The 17,507-nt window shown below is 42.1% G+C and overlaps 1 protein-coding gene across 2 annotated transcripts in view; it reads left to right on the plus strand.

Moving 5' to 3' along the window:
* TBC1D8B (TBC1 domain family member 8B) overlaps positions 1 to 17,507 on the plus strand; it is a 56,330-nt gene that overhangs the window by 29,005 nt on the left and 9,818 nt on the right. For both annotated transcript variants that reach the window (XM_014601123.3, XM_006275481.4), the window contains exons 6-16: positions 449 to 656; positions 2,591 to 2,770; positions 5,714 to 5,860; positions 8,931 to 9,081; positions 10,501 to 10,715; positions 11,203 to 11,320; positions 12,016 to 12,301; positions 13,555 to 13,684; positions 15,133 to 15,231; positions 16,399 to 16,467; positions 16,707 to 16,947. In XM_014601123.3, coding sequence (XP_014456609.1) covers positions 449 to 656; positions 2,591 to 2,770; positions 5,714 to 5,860; positions 8,931 to 9,081; positions 10,501 to 10,715; positions 11,203 to 11,320; positions 12,016 to 12,301; positions 13,555 to 13,684; positions 15,133 to 15,231; positions 16,399 to 16,467; positions 16,707 to 16,947 — 1,844 coding nt within the window. The remainder of the gene's footprint in view (positions 1 to 448; positions 657 to 2,590; positions 2,771 to 5,713; positions 5,861 to 8,930; positions 9,082 to 10,500; positions 10,716 to 11,202; positions 11,321 to 12,015; positions 12,302 to 13,554; positions 13,685 to 15,132; positions 15,232 to 16,398; positions 16,468 to 16,706; positions 16,948 to 17,507) is intronic.

The raw sequence follows: 17,507 nt of genomic DNA on the forward strand, positions 1-17,507 counted from the left end.
TGTGAGGCGTCAGAAACCAGAACATATTTGGGTTTTTAGAAGGCATTTCCCCCCCCTATCTGATTCAGTGCCCGTTTCTGCAAAAAAACGTTTTTGCCCGTTTAGTGCCTGTAAAGAGTTCTGAGATCTGGAGTTAGGCACCTATTTTGAATGAAGCGCGTACCTAAGTGCTTTGTTGAAGAGGGATGGATTTAAGCATATGCTTAAATACTTGCTTAAGTGTGAATTCAAGGGCCTGATCTTGCAGTGTGCTAAACACGCTGGGCTTTTTGGGAAATGAGGGTGTTCAGAACTTTATTTAGTACCGCTCTGGACTATTAGTGTTAGAAAACGTGCCATTTAACTTTTGTACAGTAGTCCTTTCCCAAGGCAGTTCAGCTTTAAATGTAAAGTGATATAAGAATTAATTACAACTTTGAATCCCTTGTTCCCTTTCATCCTGTTTTAGAGGTCTGGAGAGCCGAGCCCACAGCGAGCAGTTCAGTGCGTTCTTTAGGCTACCCAAAGAAGAGACCTTGCAGGAAGTGCATGAATGCTTCTTATGGGTTCCATTCTGCCATTTCAGCACCCTGGGGAAAATGTGCATTTCAGAGAACTACATCTGCTTTGCCAGCCAAGATGGCAACCTGTGCAGTGTGATCATTCCTCTAAGAGAGGTAGTGCAAATTGTGGTCAGAGCCAGTTATTCTACACAAATTAGAAGTCTTTCAGTATAACATAGCCATAGCCATTCACTTTTCTCTTGGTCAAGCATCTCATTAGGAAATAGATGCAATTTGTGTTTGTTTTAATTTGTATAGTTACATCCCTGCCAGTTTCAACTGTCCTTAAACTAAACCTGATGTACAAAAAAAACCCTTCACATTTCTGTCCCAGGACTTCTGACACATTCTCTCTGCTTTTTAGTTGAGCAGGGGATCACCAATATCTTATCTTGCATGAGTCTCCCTGTTCATACTTAATCAGAGCGTCTTCCTTTAAAATGTGAGATGAGTCAAAAGTAAAGTGTCAGAGGGGGCAGGTGTCTGAAGCACCGGTGGTAGGTCCTGCTGTCTATCCCCTTTAGTTTGCCAGCATAAATCTGATTGGTGCCACTTGTTCAGAGGATTATATAACAGGAGATTAGCGAATAAATATCTGTCTACCATTACAAACCTCCTCGGACAGGTAAGGACCGTAAGGTAATAGAGACGATTACATTATGCATTGGCAGTGATTGCCTTATGATAAACAAAACGTATTTGTGGAGCAGTGCATAGAAAAACTCTCCTGTCTCTGCCTATGCTGCACATATTTGGTAGATTGGCACATTTTGGTCACCCTACTGTTAACCACCTTGCACCAGTATCAAATACACTTTTTAAAATAACTGTCCTTGGAAATTATGAAGATGTTGGCATACATTCTTGTGACGCTCATACTTGCTTCCTCATATGCATATACAGTATATGGGATACTAGATGGGATGGGGCAGACCTTCATTTGGTGTGTATTGTTATTCCAAGTAATGGAGCTAGGACAGCTGATACCATTGAGGTTTTGCCCTGCTGCCTGCTGTATGTTGTCAGAGCATGTTTTTCACTTGAGATGGAAGTCTAAAGGCCACGATATACACCGATGCAAGCCAACTTCTAGTGCAGCTCAACGGACTTCAGTGGGCTGGAACGGGTATAAGTGCGGCATACCTTTTTTAGGGGTGTAGGTTGCAGCCGTGTTGGTCTAAGGACATAGGCAGACAAGGTTCCTTGGGTGAATTTGATATCTTTTATTAGACCAACCCAAATGGTTGGAGAATAGTTGTTTAGGTATTGTAGTTCATGTGATTTGGTTTTGGTAGAACAGGGACTCTTACCAACTGTAATTCCAGAGCCTAACATTTAGAGTTACAGAATCAGATTTTGCTTTTTCAGATTTTCAGGCCCTTAACATCGTTTTACATCATTGCAGAGTTGCTTCATTTTTGTTGGTAATCTTTATTCTTCCCTTGCAGTGGTATTAAACACTCAGCAGTGGGAGTCAGCCTAGTGATTAACAGTTGTCTTGCTGATACGTTATTCCCCAAAAGCACTCCATTATTAAAATGTATTAATGGTTGTAACCCATAACCATTCCGACATGTCAGTTAAGATCTGCTCCAGCTGTTGCTTGCTGTGACAGATGTCTTCAGCAGGGTATTCTCAGCGGAGGGCCTTTCCTGTCCAACCTGTTTCACTTGATTATTTTCAAGAGCCAGAGTCTGACTGAATTCAAATCACAGTGTTAGATGCACCAGTTTCAGCAGTCACAGGGGACTAGATATTCAGATGTGCTCGGCATTCAATGTGCTCATCTCTTGAAAGTCTTTTCCCCAGTAATGATTGGTTTTTATGATGGAAGTAATTTATCTTGTGCCTCATGATAATGGGCTTGAACATTCCCACAGTATTAATTCTGCTTGGGTAGTGGTTTAATTTTATCCGTATTGTCATTGGTGATAGTGAGGGGGAGAGCTTTCTTAATTACGTACACTTGCTATTTTCTGTTTCAACTCAAGCTGACAAAATCAGGTAAAAGGATGGGACAACTAATTTGTATGTTCTTGTCTCCTTAGGTTGTAGGTGTGGATAAAGCTGATCCAGCTAACAGAGGAGTCAGCATTAGCATCAAAGGAAAAAGAGCTTTTCGTTTCACAGATGTTAAAGACTTTGAGCAACTGGTGGCAAAGCTTAGGCTCAAATGTGGTGCGACGTCAAGTCCACAGCACGCTGCAAATCCAGAGGTGACAGCACAGGTAATACTAATTTCTTAACAACTGCTTAATGGGAGGGTGTTGAAATAAGCACGTTGTCCAGTAAGAAGCTAACTGTCTTAGTCTGTGTTCTATGTTCTCGCCGTAAAGCATCTGGATTTTAACGTGGAATGGGACTGGATATAAAGTCAGGGGCGCAGCAGTATCAGTCCTCAAAATATCTGATACCTGGATTTTGTAAGCAGTCACATTTAAAAAAAAAACCAAACAAACAATGAAAATGAATGTTAAACCCATTTTCCTCTACTTAAAAACCAAAAGCCAGCAGCCAGGGTAAAATTGATCCCGTGCAGTCAGTGGAGCTGGATCAGTTTGTCCCAGTTGAGGGTTTGGCTCAGGCTCCCTGTCATTCTGTACATTTTCTCCTATTAGACATGGCCAAAACTGTACAAGCTGTATTATGTTAGAAGGTCTCTGGGATCCAGAAGATAACCCTCAAACCATCTGAAACCAGCACTTTTTAATGTAGTCTTTGGCATGCTTTCCTCATATTTTTCATTCATTTAGGCACCTGGTTTGATTGGAATTTTACTTCGACTTTCAGTGAAGGAGCTAACAAAAAACCTTCATTTACAATGTCCTGATCAGTCAGGTTCCAGATATAGAACAGTTTGCTAGGCTTTAACTCTTGGCATGCACTGTTTGGGAGCTACGTGACTTTCCTGTAGGATAACCCTACCATTGCTTAACTTAATTCTGTACTGGGGAGGGCTACGTGTGGAAAATGCTAGGTATCTCTGCTTGCTCCAGCAAGCATTAAGAACAGACAGTCTCAAACTCTAGGAAATCTTTATACACTGAGCAAATCGAGGGTAAGTCCTGTCACTGAAGAGTACAGTATCCAGGGACTGGTGTCTCAGCTACGCAGGAACATTGTTCCATTTTTATTTTCTAATACGTTTCTTGGCAATCATCAGCATTGGGGACATTGTCTCTCAGAGAGGTTTTCTGCCAAGAGCAGGGATATAGGCAGAGTTGAGCAGACAACTGTAGTTAACCTATAGGTAATGTACAGTTTTTTCTAAGCCTAATATTTGATGATACGGGAGCTGTATATAGTGAAGTACTTATGAAACAAAGAACCTTTGACTCAGTACAGATGGCCCTTCTTGTTGCTGTGCACAGCTCAGAACAATTTAGAGGAATAACAGCTGAAAAATCATAAGTGGTTGGAATTGCCTCCAAAATGGGATCTGAAACGGTGCAGTTCATCTGCTGGCTCAGCATGGAAAAATAGCTTGTTGTCAAAGCCTCTTCCTGGAGTTCTGTTCTTAAGGGTTAAAAATTAAGGTGAGCAACGAAAAAACCCAAGATGGTTGAATATCAACAGCAATGATCTATAGCAGGGGTTCTCAACTGTGGGTATGCATACCCCCCAGGGTAGTCAGACAGGTCGTAGGGAGTATGTATGGGTGGGCAGGTGGGCGGGGCGGAGCACACCCTGGGGCATGGTGGCAGTGTCTCCCCTGGCCCCTTCCCATACTTTGCTTCTTACCTGGGAGAGGGGGAGGGATGCACGAGGTGCCACTGGCCCCACGCAGCACACCATGGTACCTCCCCACCTCCCACCTCAGCTCGCTCTCTATGCCCACTCCCAGGAGCAGGGGCGAGGACAGCGGTGCCCCTCTGCAGGCTGTGCACGTGCCAGCCAGCCAGGGTGGGGCAGGGGCTTGCATGTGGTGGCCACTGCTGTCACTACCGCCCCCCTCCCGCCGCTCTGGCCGGGCGGTGCACGTGCGGTCTGCAGAGGGGCACCGCTTACTTTCCCCTAGCATTCCCGATCTGGCCCCCACCCTCGCCCTTCCTCTCCCACACACTTACTTGCTGGGGAGTGGGGTGTGCATGTCTGCATCTGCGCGCGTGTGTGTCTGCATCTGCCTGCTTGTGTCTGTCCCCTGCCCGCCTGGCATCGCGTGGCTCTTGGGGCAGTGGCAGTGGGGTGCAGAGTCCAGCCTGCAACAGCAGCTGCCTCTGCCCCAGGCACAGATGTGGAGGGCGTCTGTCCCCTGGAACTCTGCCGAGGTGCATGCAGCAGCAGGAGCTGCCCCCCCTCCCAGCCCCCGGATAAACCGCTCTCACGGCTCTGTCCCGGCTCAGCCCTACCTCCTTCTCCACCATGGGGCCTTGATCTTCCCCTTAGAAACAAGAGAAAAATATAAAGGGGTACGTGAGCTGAAACTTTGAGACAGAAAGGCTACACTTGTTAAAAAAGGTTGAAAACCCCTGATCTATAGGAGGGAGCAGCCACTTTTGTGGCATCGTGGTGCTGAGGTTTGGCCTTCTCATGAACTTCGGCTTTTCGATTGGCCACATGTGCTCTTCCATAGTTGTTTGCCCCTTTTTACTCTACCATATTTCTTTATAATTCATCATCTTTCCACTTAAGGTGCATGCATGCTGAAAGGAACTTGCTGAATGGCAGTGGTGCTGAGCTCATTATGTTTTGACTTATTTTATTAAAATGCTATCAGAAATATTGGGCTGACGAAAAAGATACAGTGCATTTAACTGCTAGTTTTAATACATGGCAGCTCTTGTCCGTGTCTCTGATTCTGTTGAAGTCAATGGGAGTCTCTTGTTTGTCTTCAGTGGCTTTTGATCTTGTCCATGTATTTTATGTAGCTCTTGGTCCCACGAGGGTTTGTCATGAAAAAAAGGCATAAAATTCTTGCTGCATCATGTGGCCTTTTCAAGTGCTACCCCTTAAATTCAGGTGTAAATTCAGCAGAAAAGGGATTATTTGTAACTTGCTGTAGGAGACTTTTAGCATGTCTTTGAATCCTGTATAATCATTACATTATAATAATGTGTCTGATGTCTGTTGGTTCTTAAAATGTGCACAAGTAGTGATATTTGAATAGTATCTCTTATCAGTGCTGCTTTTTGAGGACTTCTGACTGTTGGGTTTTAATGTATTTTCTGTAGGTTGCCGTTAGTCCTGACCCTGATAACTTGGTGGATTATTACGAGGGACGGTCGATAGGGCAAAAAGACAGTAGCAAGACTGTCAGCACGGAAGCCCTTATGACTGTTTTCCATCCTCAGGATGCCGAGAACCTCGACTCTAAAATGGTAAGGAAGCGGGCAACTTTCTGTTTCTAATTTGAAAAGAACTAAATTGAAGTGGAAACTTTATTTCAGTTAAAACTTGATTTCCTCCCCACCCCTATTGCTTGGGCAATCTTCTCTCCTCCGCCTACTCTGCTTCTTTATTATATTTCCAAAGGGGCTTGTATATCACATTATTCAATTTCTGCTCATCTTGTTTAATAAGCATATACCTATCCTTCCATAGCAATATCATCCAGCTCTTCTGCCTCCCACAGGAAGGAGCTGCCATTATTGTTGTAATTGTCATATAAATAGTATAATATTTTGTAGCACTGAGCATGTACTTAATATCGCATCCATTTGAATTGCCAGGACTTAACAACTACAGGAAATGGTTTGGGAACAAATAAAATGCAATCCAGAGATCAGCTTAATTTGTTCCCCCTCACTTCATTCCCTATGCACATCTTAGTAACAACATTATGATCTGGAGAAGATACTTATTTTATTAGTGATAAAAATGGATCTATGCCTTATTTTTGCTATTTAATGTATGAGGTAGGCTTGGAAAATGTATTAAAAAAATTCTATTTACTTTTTACATTAGAAACCCAGTTTGTGGGATTGGGACCAGAAGTAGTCAAAACCTAGAGTTTTTGTTCTATGAGAAATTCCTGTATTCCAAAGAAGTTTTCATTCTGGTTTGGAAGAGAAATTGGAACTTCTGAACTGTTTCATTCTGTAATTTTTAATTGCGTTTCTATTTATCGTTTCATTTTGGCCCAGTTCCCCTTTCTTCCCCTGCTCCCCAACACGCACTTAAGCGTAGAGCCCACTATCTTGATTCCCTGGGCTGCCAAAATTCCAGCAGGCTTGATTATGAGAAGACACCAGTGCAGAGGAGAGACCCAGAAACATTGAGAGCCCCAGTTCCAGTTGGTTCTTCTGGAGATGCCCGGGTCCTGATTGCTTGGCAAAGAACCTCATAACCCTGAGATCCTGATGTCTGGGGCGTCCTAAGGCATCCTTGCTCCCCATCACAGAGTGAGCATTCCTGAAACATTAAAAAGGACAAAATGGAGTAACAGTGCACATGCTGTTCCCAAGCTGTAGCAATAGTGATAGTAATCATTAATTGCCCTGCCTGTAAGATCATGGAAAGCTGAATTGCATTTTACCCGCATAATGAAGTTCATTGTAGCATGCAAGTCTTGTCCCGTGCAAAGAGCTATATTCAACACTTCTCTCTCCTTACTCAGACAGTGTACTCATGACTTCAGTTTTGCTTAAGTAAGGAACTTATTCACCAGTTCTTAGTCATGCAAATAGGCTTTCCTCTTTCGACTAGACTCACTGAGGTCATGGACATTTCAGGAGAAATCCATTCTTGGGTTTTAGCAGAAATGGACTAGTTTACTACAATATTCTCTTCAGTTTCATGCCAGATAAATATATGATGTGCTCTGGATTTCATATGGACTTATGTATTTTGAGTCCTCAGTGCTCGTCTTAAACTAGTCCAGATTTTCTGCTTCATATTGTTCTAGTTATTGATTCACCTTTAGTTCTGTTTGTTTGGAGTTGCTCTGAGAACAGCGTGATGCTGCAGAACGCTTAATGGGTAAGTAGACCATGGGCAGAAAAGACTGAGAGCCTGGAGCACCTATGGGATACTTCCCAGTTCCCCAGCCCACTGTGTCCTGGATCTGGCCATCTGAGGTGGCGCAACACGGGGTGAGAGAGGAGGCAAAAACCAGAATAACCTGTTTTGTCATCTGGTTCCCATATCAAAGGGAAGTAGGCTAATTGCTGAGGTGAGCAAGAAGCATTTTGTGGGCACGTAAACAGGAAGCATATAAGCTCAACATAATTAAGCAAGCGAGATGTCCTATTGAATTTTAAACTCTTCACCCCTTTTTTTAATTACATTGATGTATCGGGGCCATAACATTGCTTTCACTGTCTCTTTACTCAGGCCTTTGAAGTTGGCCCCTGTGAGCAGTCTGCCTCATGTGCCTTCTTCATTTTCTTTTTCCCTATCTTTTTCTATGCTTATTCCTTTTCTGCCTTGCTCTTTTCCTTCTCTAGTTCCCCTTTTTCCCTTCATCTTTTGCCCTTGGAGTGGCCCATCTCATTCCAGCAGGTTGTTTCACCCAGAAGATTTTTTTTCTATTTTTGACCATCTCTAGCAAAATATGAGGATGTTTAAAAATTGGCTGATGTTATAGGGACTTTCCACACACCCCCATGCAATGAAAAGCAGCCACAGAGTTCCATAGGAGAAGGTAAGGTTCCTAGATAATAGGCATGGCTGCCCTGCATTGAGTACTGACTTTTCTCATCGCCCACGTCCATACTAGCAATATGTTGTGGTGATAGCTGTTACTTTTTTTGCAGCCTTTTACAAAGCCCGGCCTGACAACAGTGACATTTATGTCCCTTAGCAAACTTTCTTCTGCCCCACTGAAGTCTTTTGACTGTCAATCTCTCCACACAGCACAGCTTTCCCAGAGGACAAATCTCTGGGGTGGTTTGCAGCCAAAAGGGCCTCAAGGACAATCATTCAAGTAAGAGCTGTTGATGCGAGGAAGACATTAATGAATAATTGGAAGATTTATATCCTACTAGGAAATGAGTTGCTTGGATCACTTCTTCTCTCTCTCTCTCTCTCTTAGTTTTGATTGCATTTTATTGGCAAAAAAATGCCAACTTTATCACCTTTGCTTAGCTTTACCGACAGTCTCCTGTATGGAGGAGACTGAAATATATTGAGGAGACTGAAATATATTTAGCTGTGAATAAACATGGAGGAATTTAGTCTCATTCCCATTGTATTAGATGGGATATGGAAAATAAGTAATCAGTTTGCTTACAGTTGTGTTTCCTTACTTAATTTGACCTACCGTATAGAGAATCGGTTCTGCTCGTACCTACTCCAATGCAAGTCCAGAGCAACAGTACTGACTTAAGTCTTGTTATTCCCATTTATGTTGGTGTAACAAGAGTACCATTTGCTCCTCTCCTTTCAGCATATGGACTGACTTCCAGACTGACTGACTTGCTAACTGGACTTTTGTTTTTGCTTTGATAGTTAAAAGAAAAAATGAAAGAGCAATCCTGGAATATCCTCTTTGTAGAATGCGGCCGTGGAGTTAGCACGTTTCGGACAAAGAAGACTCGTGACCTAGTAGTACGAGGGATCCCGGAGACATTAAGAGGAGAGCTGTGGCTTCTCTTCTCAGGTACTGAATAATAGTGAATTTTAGGGACGGGAACGTTCTAGTTAGCGACCAAAGACACTGTGTCAAAACTGCTGTTTTCTGCTGCAGCAAAGTCTTGAATTTCTGAAGAAAGAAGCATTAAAGCAGCCAGGTAAGGATCTTACAGTCTTGAATTAAAACAAGCCCAAGCCTATATTCTTGACTGTTAAAAGACTCATTTGCTGACTTCAACAGCTTCTTAAACCTCTACCAGTAAAATTATGCTAGTTTCATTGGTATGTTGCCTGCAATGCTCTAAAGTTTCAAGGGGACAGTATTAGATTAACCCTGTTCTGACTTCATTTTAAAACCTTATCATGAAACGTTGTTCATTAGTTCAATTTAAACAGCTTTTGGTAGGGATGGCAGCTTCACAAACCAGTAGCTTCTCTAGTAGAGAGTTTTATTTGGATTTTGACTAACTTTTTGACACTGCTACTTAAATCACAGATTCCTGGTTATAAACATAACAGGTTTTAGTTGCAGTTTTTTTAAAGGCATATGCATGTAGAAATGACAGAAGTGCTTTCATGGCCTTTATCACAGAATATCTTTATCTCCTTTGACAAGCAGTTTGTACAGATGAATTCATTTTGTTCATGAGGCAGGGAAGTACTATCACCATCTGCATTTTGCAACCAAAGTACTGATGTGCAGAGTAAGGCACTGTGCACTTGCAGCTCCCATTAACTACAGCGCTTGTGGAAACTGCCCCAAGGACATGTTGATGGTTGCACTGGAAGTCTTTGGCTGTCTTCTCCACTCCCATCCCTCCCCATATCAGTGATGATTTGTGTAGTGCTTCCAGAGGTTTAGTATACCATAACAATTACTTTTAAATTTATCCAGCCAGTATACCATGTGATAGCTCTTGCTGAGAGTTTATGAACACAACAGTCATTTAATTGTTAGCTTTTCTTCAAAGTCTGGGCATTTATGCCACACATCAGCTTGGTGTTTGAGCATGTTTGATACAGAAAGCTTAGATTGTTCCTGCTGAGAAAAACAGGTGCTTTCAGAAAAGTGCATAGATCAGAAATGGTTTGACCAGCTTTATGGAGGAAGAAAAAATTGTCTTTCCCAGAAAAGACATGCACAGTTACAGATAGAAAAAGGTTTGGTTTTTTTTATGGAAGGGAAGAGAAATTAGGTATGTAATACAAAGGAAGGTACCATGTTAATTATGTTGACTACCTTTTTCACTTTACAATTCAGTGTTAAGCCAGTATGGGGCCCATCGATTTCAATAATGCCACTCTTGTGTAATACTGAGATAATGTCCTAGAGAATCACAACGTTGATATAGTTTAATAGCTACTTGAACTTTTGTACATTTTGTAAAGAACTGATGTGGTACTCTACTGTTGTCATCTCACGTTGTACAATAAAACATGTTGGCAGGCGCTGTTAATGACATGGCTACCAACCCTGGTTATTACACCGAAGTGGTGGAAATGTCCATTGGGACAAGCACCTTAGCTACTGATGAAATTGAGCGAGACTTGCGTCGTTCCCTGCCTGAGCACCCAGCATTTCAGAGTGACACTGGCATTTCTGCACTCCGGAGAGTTCTCACGGCCTATGCATACAGAAATCCCAAGATTGGGTACTGTCAGGTGGGACTCCCCTGAGATTGCACACGTTGGTTGTCTAACCATTACTTACATTAATGCATGATAACTGTTATTATAGCAATGTTATATAAAATATTTCACACTTCTGTAGATTCATCAGTTTACTTCTGGCTTAAACTCCAAACTATTAAGTGATACTGATTTTTGTGCTGTACTTGTTTGGCACTAGAGACTGCTTATGACATGGCTTTATCTGTTGTAATCTTTGGATATTTATGAGGCTTACATTATAGCACACTTTTGAGTGTACAGAATATAGCTTGAATGTTGTACTGTGCATTTTAACTGTATTGTCGCATAGGTCCACAGATAGTTAGAGTTGCTTATCTGGCCTGAACTATGAAAACACATGATACACAAGCTTTAAGAAATATACATAGTATGTAACATGTAGAGCAAAATTGAATTGTACTGAGTGCTTCCATTGTCTGTCTTTGCTAATGCCTCCTGCCCTGCTTGAATGTTTCAGGCAATGAACATTTTGACATCAGTATTGCTGCTGTATGCTAAAGAGGAAGAAGCTTTCTGGCTATTGGTTGCTGTGTGTGAAAGAATGTTGCCTGATTATTTCAATCGTCGAATCATCGGTAATGTGCTTTTGTCTTTTTTCGTCTGCTTGAAAACATAAATGGAATGATCTTTTTAAAATGGAAATGAAACGCTAGCTAATGCAGGCAGGGGGAAGTTGTTGGGTTTGGTTGGGGTAGTTTAGGAAGCAAAGCTGAACATCAGGAATATCCCAAAGCCCTTCTTACGGAGTGAAAGCAGCATTTTATTTTTGTGTTATTATGGTAGAGAGACTATTCAGGAAATCCAGTCATGTAGAAAACTTCAGTTATATGCTGGACTTATACGAAGACAATTAAATGAAAATCTAGCCAATTTGAAAATGAAAGTTTGAAAAAAGCTCTCTGTTTTCCTGCTTGGTCCCCTTGGTAATTTAGGGGGGGGGAGGGTTGTAATAAAACCCCCCCAAAAACCTGAAAGTCTTTTCTCTTCCTGTTGCAAACCAGGAAGACTATGCTTTCTCAAAAGTAATAGCATGTTCCTTCCTGGGCATGCCTGTGTTTTTGTCTTCATGGCCCCCAACACATCCTGACCATGACTGGTATAGTCCCACACCCTGAACTGCTCCTGTTGTTTCTGATGCCAGGCTATGGCAGTAATTCAGTCTGTGTTACGAGTAATGGCATTTCTGTTGGCACTTGGGAAATGCTTAGAAAAACCTTCTGTCTGTTCACAATCTTAACATTTTGGTGACTGTGTCCTTATCTGCCTGCAGGTGCCTTGGTGGATCAGGCAGTGTTTGAGGAACTCATCAGGGATCATCTGCCTCAGCTGACAGACCACATGACAGACATGACCTTCTTCTCATCAGTCTCCCTCTCCTGGTTCCTTACCCTCTTTATCAGTGTGCTGCCCATTGAAAGTGCAGTCAACGTGGTTGACTGTTTCTTTTATGATGGGATAAAGGCAATCCTGCAGCTGGGTCTTGCAGTGCTGGACTATAACATGGACAAACTCCTGACCTGTAAGGATGATGCAGAGGCAGTGACTGTTCTAAACAGGTAGTGGTGCATTTCTTAATTCCTGCAAGCAACTCAGGGACACAGTTGTAGTTGCATGTAGATCTGTTGCTTGGAAAAGGCAGACAAATTGAGCTGAGTAAAATGGCCAGCTCATGCTGAAATTCAGTGAGATGTGTGCCTGATTTTATTATGCTTCTTTGAAAACTTCAACCTTAGTTATTAAAACAGATATGCATTTTGTACATTTTAAAACTGATACAGAACATATGCAGGCATTTATAATATCTGGATGCTTTCCCTTTTCTCACCAACCAAGCAACCCAGAGAATACTGCAGTACCCTACATATTTAATACATTGGACTAGGGACCCCTTAATCATATTCTTACTGCAGAGTCTGTTGGCTTCTCCATCCTTAAGCATTAGCATTACAGTTAGAATAGTCAAGACAAGATAATTCATTTTGTCATGTGAGTTTAGTATAGAGTAGTAGGTCCCTAAATATGCCTGTTAAAAATGCATACTGAACCGATGCAGGGTAGGCAAGAATGCCCTGGTTCAGGCTGTAACACCTTCCTCAGTTTAGTGTTGCTGATGTTACTATTCTGAGTTACGGTGACAGAAGAGCAGGCACAGTGCACATGCTGTCCCTATAAGAGCTATGAGATCTGTTTATGGTACAGTAATGGTAAAGGGACACGACTACTAATCTTGGGCAGTTTTCAACTCAGAGCTGAAAACTCACAGGCTCATCGAATGGCATTCAGAGCTATTTGATCTGAGTTTTTGGTCAAGGAAATTCATAGTTACAACAAACCATGTAAACTAACACTGTACTTCAAATTCTAGCTGTGATAGCTTTAAATTCTTAATTAAACAAGTAACCAAAGTACAATATTGCAACCTAGGTTGACTAAAAGAAAGAATGGGCTGAGTTTTAACTAGGAAACCCAAACTGTATGAGGTTGGATACCTCTTTCCCCAGCTGGACTAAATCATGCCAGCCCATTTTTGAATGGCTGCTTCTAACATTTTATCTAGTAACCTTTTTTTTTTGGGCACACTTCATGGAATCTGCAGTAATTTGGTACAATTCTAAAAAAGCTCACAGAAGATTTTCTGAAGCAGACAGGAAGCAATAGATCTCCTAGATCTGTTCCTCTTCTCTCTGCCATTTAGGAAATATTCCTTTTCCTTGATCCACTTTCTTCTTCCCAGCATAGAAGACTCAGGTGTGGTAGTATCCACTTTTGCTTTAAGTCTGATGTCACTAATTTAATATCTGTCTTGCAGATTTTTTGACAGTGTCACTAACAAGGACAGCCCCTTACCTCCAGCTGTGCAGCAGGCTTCAAACCTGTCCAATGCCAAGAGTGACCACCCAAAAGTAGATATCACCGACCTGATCCGAGAGGCAAACGAAGTGCGTATTCTTCTGTTCATTATGTTGTGTGTAGACTTTGTACAGTATTGGGATTTATTTAATGTCTTTTAAAGGGAAGACCTTTTTTTCTGAACCAAATCTTGCCTCTCTTTTTTTGTCAAGAAGTCCCTTAGCTGTCAGAGCTCTCAGCATGTGAAGGGCAACAGATAGAGCTGGTTGGGGCATTTTTGACTGGATGAAATTTTGTTGGATTGTGCCGCTTCATTGAAGCAGCGGTGTTTGATGGAAGTACAGCATGTCAGAATTCTGATACGGTTTTCATTGAAGGGACACAGAGAGAGCTGTGTTTCTCTCTTGCTCTGGCCTGGTGGTGAGGGCACCAACCTGAGATGTGGTACACCTAGGTTCAAATGCCTTCTTTGCCCAATTCAGAATAGTAAGGTTTGTTTTGGCATCATCACTCTGACTCTGGACCTGGGTTTCCCGTATCTGAGGCCTGTGCTGAGACTGCCCAAATGTGCAATGAGAGCCTGTCTTCCCTTTCTAACCAGACTTCCCTGTTGCGATGCAATTCTTTTTTGCGTGAAAAGGTTTGTTTTTATTTTTTTAAATGTGGAATGAGAACAGATGTTGAAACCTTGATGTTATTACAAAAGAGAACTGTCCTCTTGCAGATGGCTCCGCTTACTAACTGTGAGTAAGAGGCCAGTATTACACCTTGTGGTGGTGTTGCCTCGCTCAGATTTGGTGAAGATTAAACAACACTGAATTCAAAGATGAAAATCTTAATGCGTGAATGATGTTTGGTACTACTCAGACTCTAAAATCCAGTGTTTTGGGTTTTTTTCCTCCCCCACGTCTAACCCATCCAGGGTAGCCACTTCTGGTCCATAAGTAGAAAAGCCTGTAGTTTTTAGTATCTTTTAACTTAAGCTTAAGTTGTAAATTTGAAATCTGCTTTAGTTAAGGGCATTGCCTAATGGTATTGTCCCAGGAGCATGCCAGAAAACTAGTTATGAATCACTTCCCTGCTTCCTCTTTGCTCCTGGAGGAAAGTGAACTAGTAGCAGCTTTCATAGACATGCCCGTCTAGAAGGAACCTGAAAAGGTCATCTAGTTCAGCCCTCTGCACTAAAATAGGACAAGTGTGTGTGGACCATGTTTGCTGGATCTTTGTCCGATTCAATGGCTCCCCATCTCTGGTCACTAAAGCTGTGATGATAGGGTTGCAGGTAGTCCTGTCCAGCCCAGGTGTACAATGTGAAGGGGCCACGGTGGCCTGCAAGAAACATTGAAGGTTGGTGATCTTGTTTGTCCCAAAAGTTTGGGAACCATTGGTCTAGACATCTGATACTAAAGCTCTTTTTAGCTGCCAGAAAGATTTAGTGACACTGTGGATGACTCTGTCTGGAAATAACTGATTTCATAGAACTTGTTTTTTTGGGGTTTGTGTTCTTGTTTGTCTGTCTGTTCACCCCAACCCATAGAGATATGGTGATATTCGATATGAGGATGTCCAGAGCATGCGCAGCAGGAACAGGCTGTATGTAATCCAGACCCTTGAAGTTACTACAAAGCAGAATGTGGTGAGTGTCTTGGAAGGACTGAAGTCCTGGGCATTGCACAGCAGTTGATATTGCCTTTCTTCTTCCCTCTGATAGGTTTCCTCCTCCTTGAGGGAAGTGCAAGGGAATGATCAGTGACCCAGTGTGTTGCACCCTCCGGGCTTAAATCCCCCTGGCCTGTTGGTAACTCAGGGTTTGCCCTGTGCTCTTTTGAATCTGAAAATCACAGTTTGACCTGCTGCTCTAGTTGGTGGCAGCACCATCACCAGCTGGCTTCAAAAGGGTTTAGCTTTTGTGAAGCTTCACATGGATTGGAACAGGCTGACCTATATTTCTGTGTGTCGCTGTTATATTGTTAATGCATTTCCCTTAGAGACATGAGGCAATGTGAAAAGGCCTTAGTGACACAGTAAAATGTTTCTTCACTTGATTCTTGAGCTGGGAAGCCAACTGAAATGCCACCAAAAAGATTTAACATGCTGGAACAAGATAAAAATATCTTTTGCATGTGTTTATAGAATATGGGTGTCTGTAGTTGCAAAGTATCTCTTCTTTGGTTATAGCACAAGCTCCTGAAAATTCAGGCTCCCACCTGAAGGTTGAAGGCAGTTTCCTTTGTTTGCCGGCTTGTTTCAATGGCCAACATTCAAACCAGACCAATTAACAAGACTTCTGTCTACACTACAGTAAATAGTCACTCTAAATGCTGCAGTAACAGTGTTTTCAGTGCTGTGACCATGTGCATTTTTATTTCTTATCGTGAGGTCAGTATTCAGTGCCTGTGGACTCTGCTCTTGCAGCTGCCCTTGAGTTAGTGTGCTGGAGTCCTTATTCCCTGCATTGGAAAATAAACTCTTGTTTGCAAGGGCTGAATGTGCCGTTTGTCACTTGCAAAGGAAGCTCACATTGGATGAGGGTAAATCATTTGGTATTTGAGAGTCATTGTCTTGGGCCTACAGCATAGGATAAACACCAGCATGGGATGCGGTGTGTGTTCATCCTCTTCTTTGGGGGGCTACATGTGATCCTTGATTTGTTTAGAAACAAGTTCCATACCCATTCCATAAGTACTTCTGCAGAAAATATGGAGGAAGATTCAAACCAGCCCTCTAATATGAGCTGAAATCTCTCAGCCTTTGGATCAAAGCAGGGAAAGTTACTGTTTTATTTTATTTTAATTTGTTTCAGCTGCGTGTCGTATGTCAGGATGTAAAATTCAGTCCTAGTGACCTGGAAGAGCTTTATGAATTATTCAAGGTAATGGGCTGCTTTTCTCCTTACGGTCTTTGTTTGCAAAATTATCGGTATATTATGGTGAATATATAATAGGGGCATGCTACCATTTCAGCATGTGTTAAACAAGGATTTGAATCCTGCCTTTCATATCAACTTTTAATCAACTCAGTCTTAAAAACAAACAGACAAAAAAACCCTCTGCTTTTCCCTCCTGCAAACAAAAGGCCTTTCTGTTCCTCCAATGCCTTTTTCTTTTGTAGAAAGAACATTTTCTATCTTGCTACTGGAGTGTAAATAGTCCAGTCCTGAGACACCACGATCCCAGTCTGCCTTACCTGGAACAGTATCGGATCGATTGCCAGCAGTTTCGGGTTCTCTATCATCTTTTGAGCCCGTGGGCACATTGTGCAAACAAGGACTCTCTCGCGTTGTGGACGTTCAGGCTGCTGGACGAGAACTCGGATTGCCTTATAAACTTCAAAGAATTTGCCTGCGTGCTCGGTATGAAAATGTCAGGTTCAAGTACTGTACTTACATGGGATTTCCATTCTTCTTGTCACCCATTAGTGTGAACAGTGTTTGGTATCCTGCAGAGAACTTGATTAAAGACCCAGGTAGATTGAGCTACCTGGCTGCAGAGTTCACTTAGGAGTGGGGGTGAACAACAAGTGTGAGTCTGGCTGGTAATGGTGAAAACTTACTATTGCACATCCTTGCTTTGCTCTGCAGAGCAGTTTCTTGTAGTAACCGCAGACTTTACGTACTGCTAATTTTTCTGAAATATTCATCAATTAATGCAATTTTCGATGCTGGGGCTATATTAGTGGACCATAAGGTTGAAATCTCAGAGTTAGGAAATAACTTACTGTGTTGCATAAGCTATCTGGTTGATGATAAATGCTTCCTCAAACTATGTCATCACACAGAGAGGACATGTCTTGCAGCTAAGTTACCGTTCCTGATGGAACAATATTTTTTCTAGACTTAAAGTGAATGTAACTGGACAATTTTAATGTTATATTAATATGTTTTTTGCATCTCGTTCTAAATGGAGTTGTGCC

Source organism: Alligator mississippiensis, chromosome 8 (genome assembly GCF_030867095.1).
Source record: "Alligator mississippiensis isolate rAllMis1 chromosome 8, rAllMis1, whole genome shotgun sequence".
In the NCBI taxonomy this organism is placed as follows: domain Eukaryota; kingdom Metazoa; phylum Chordata; order Crocodylia; family Alligatoridae; genus Alligator; species Alligator mississippiensis.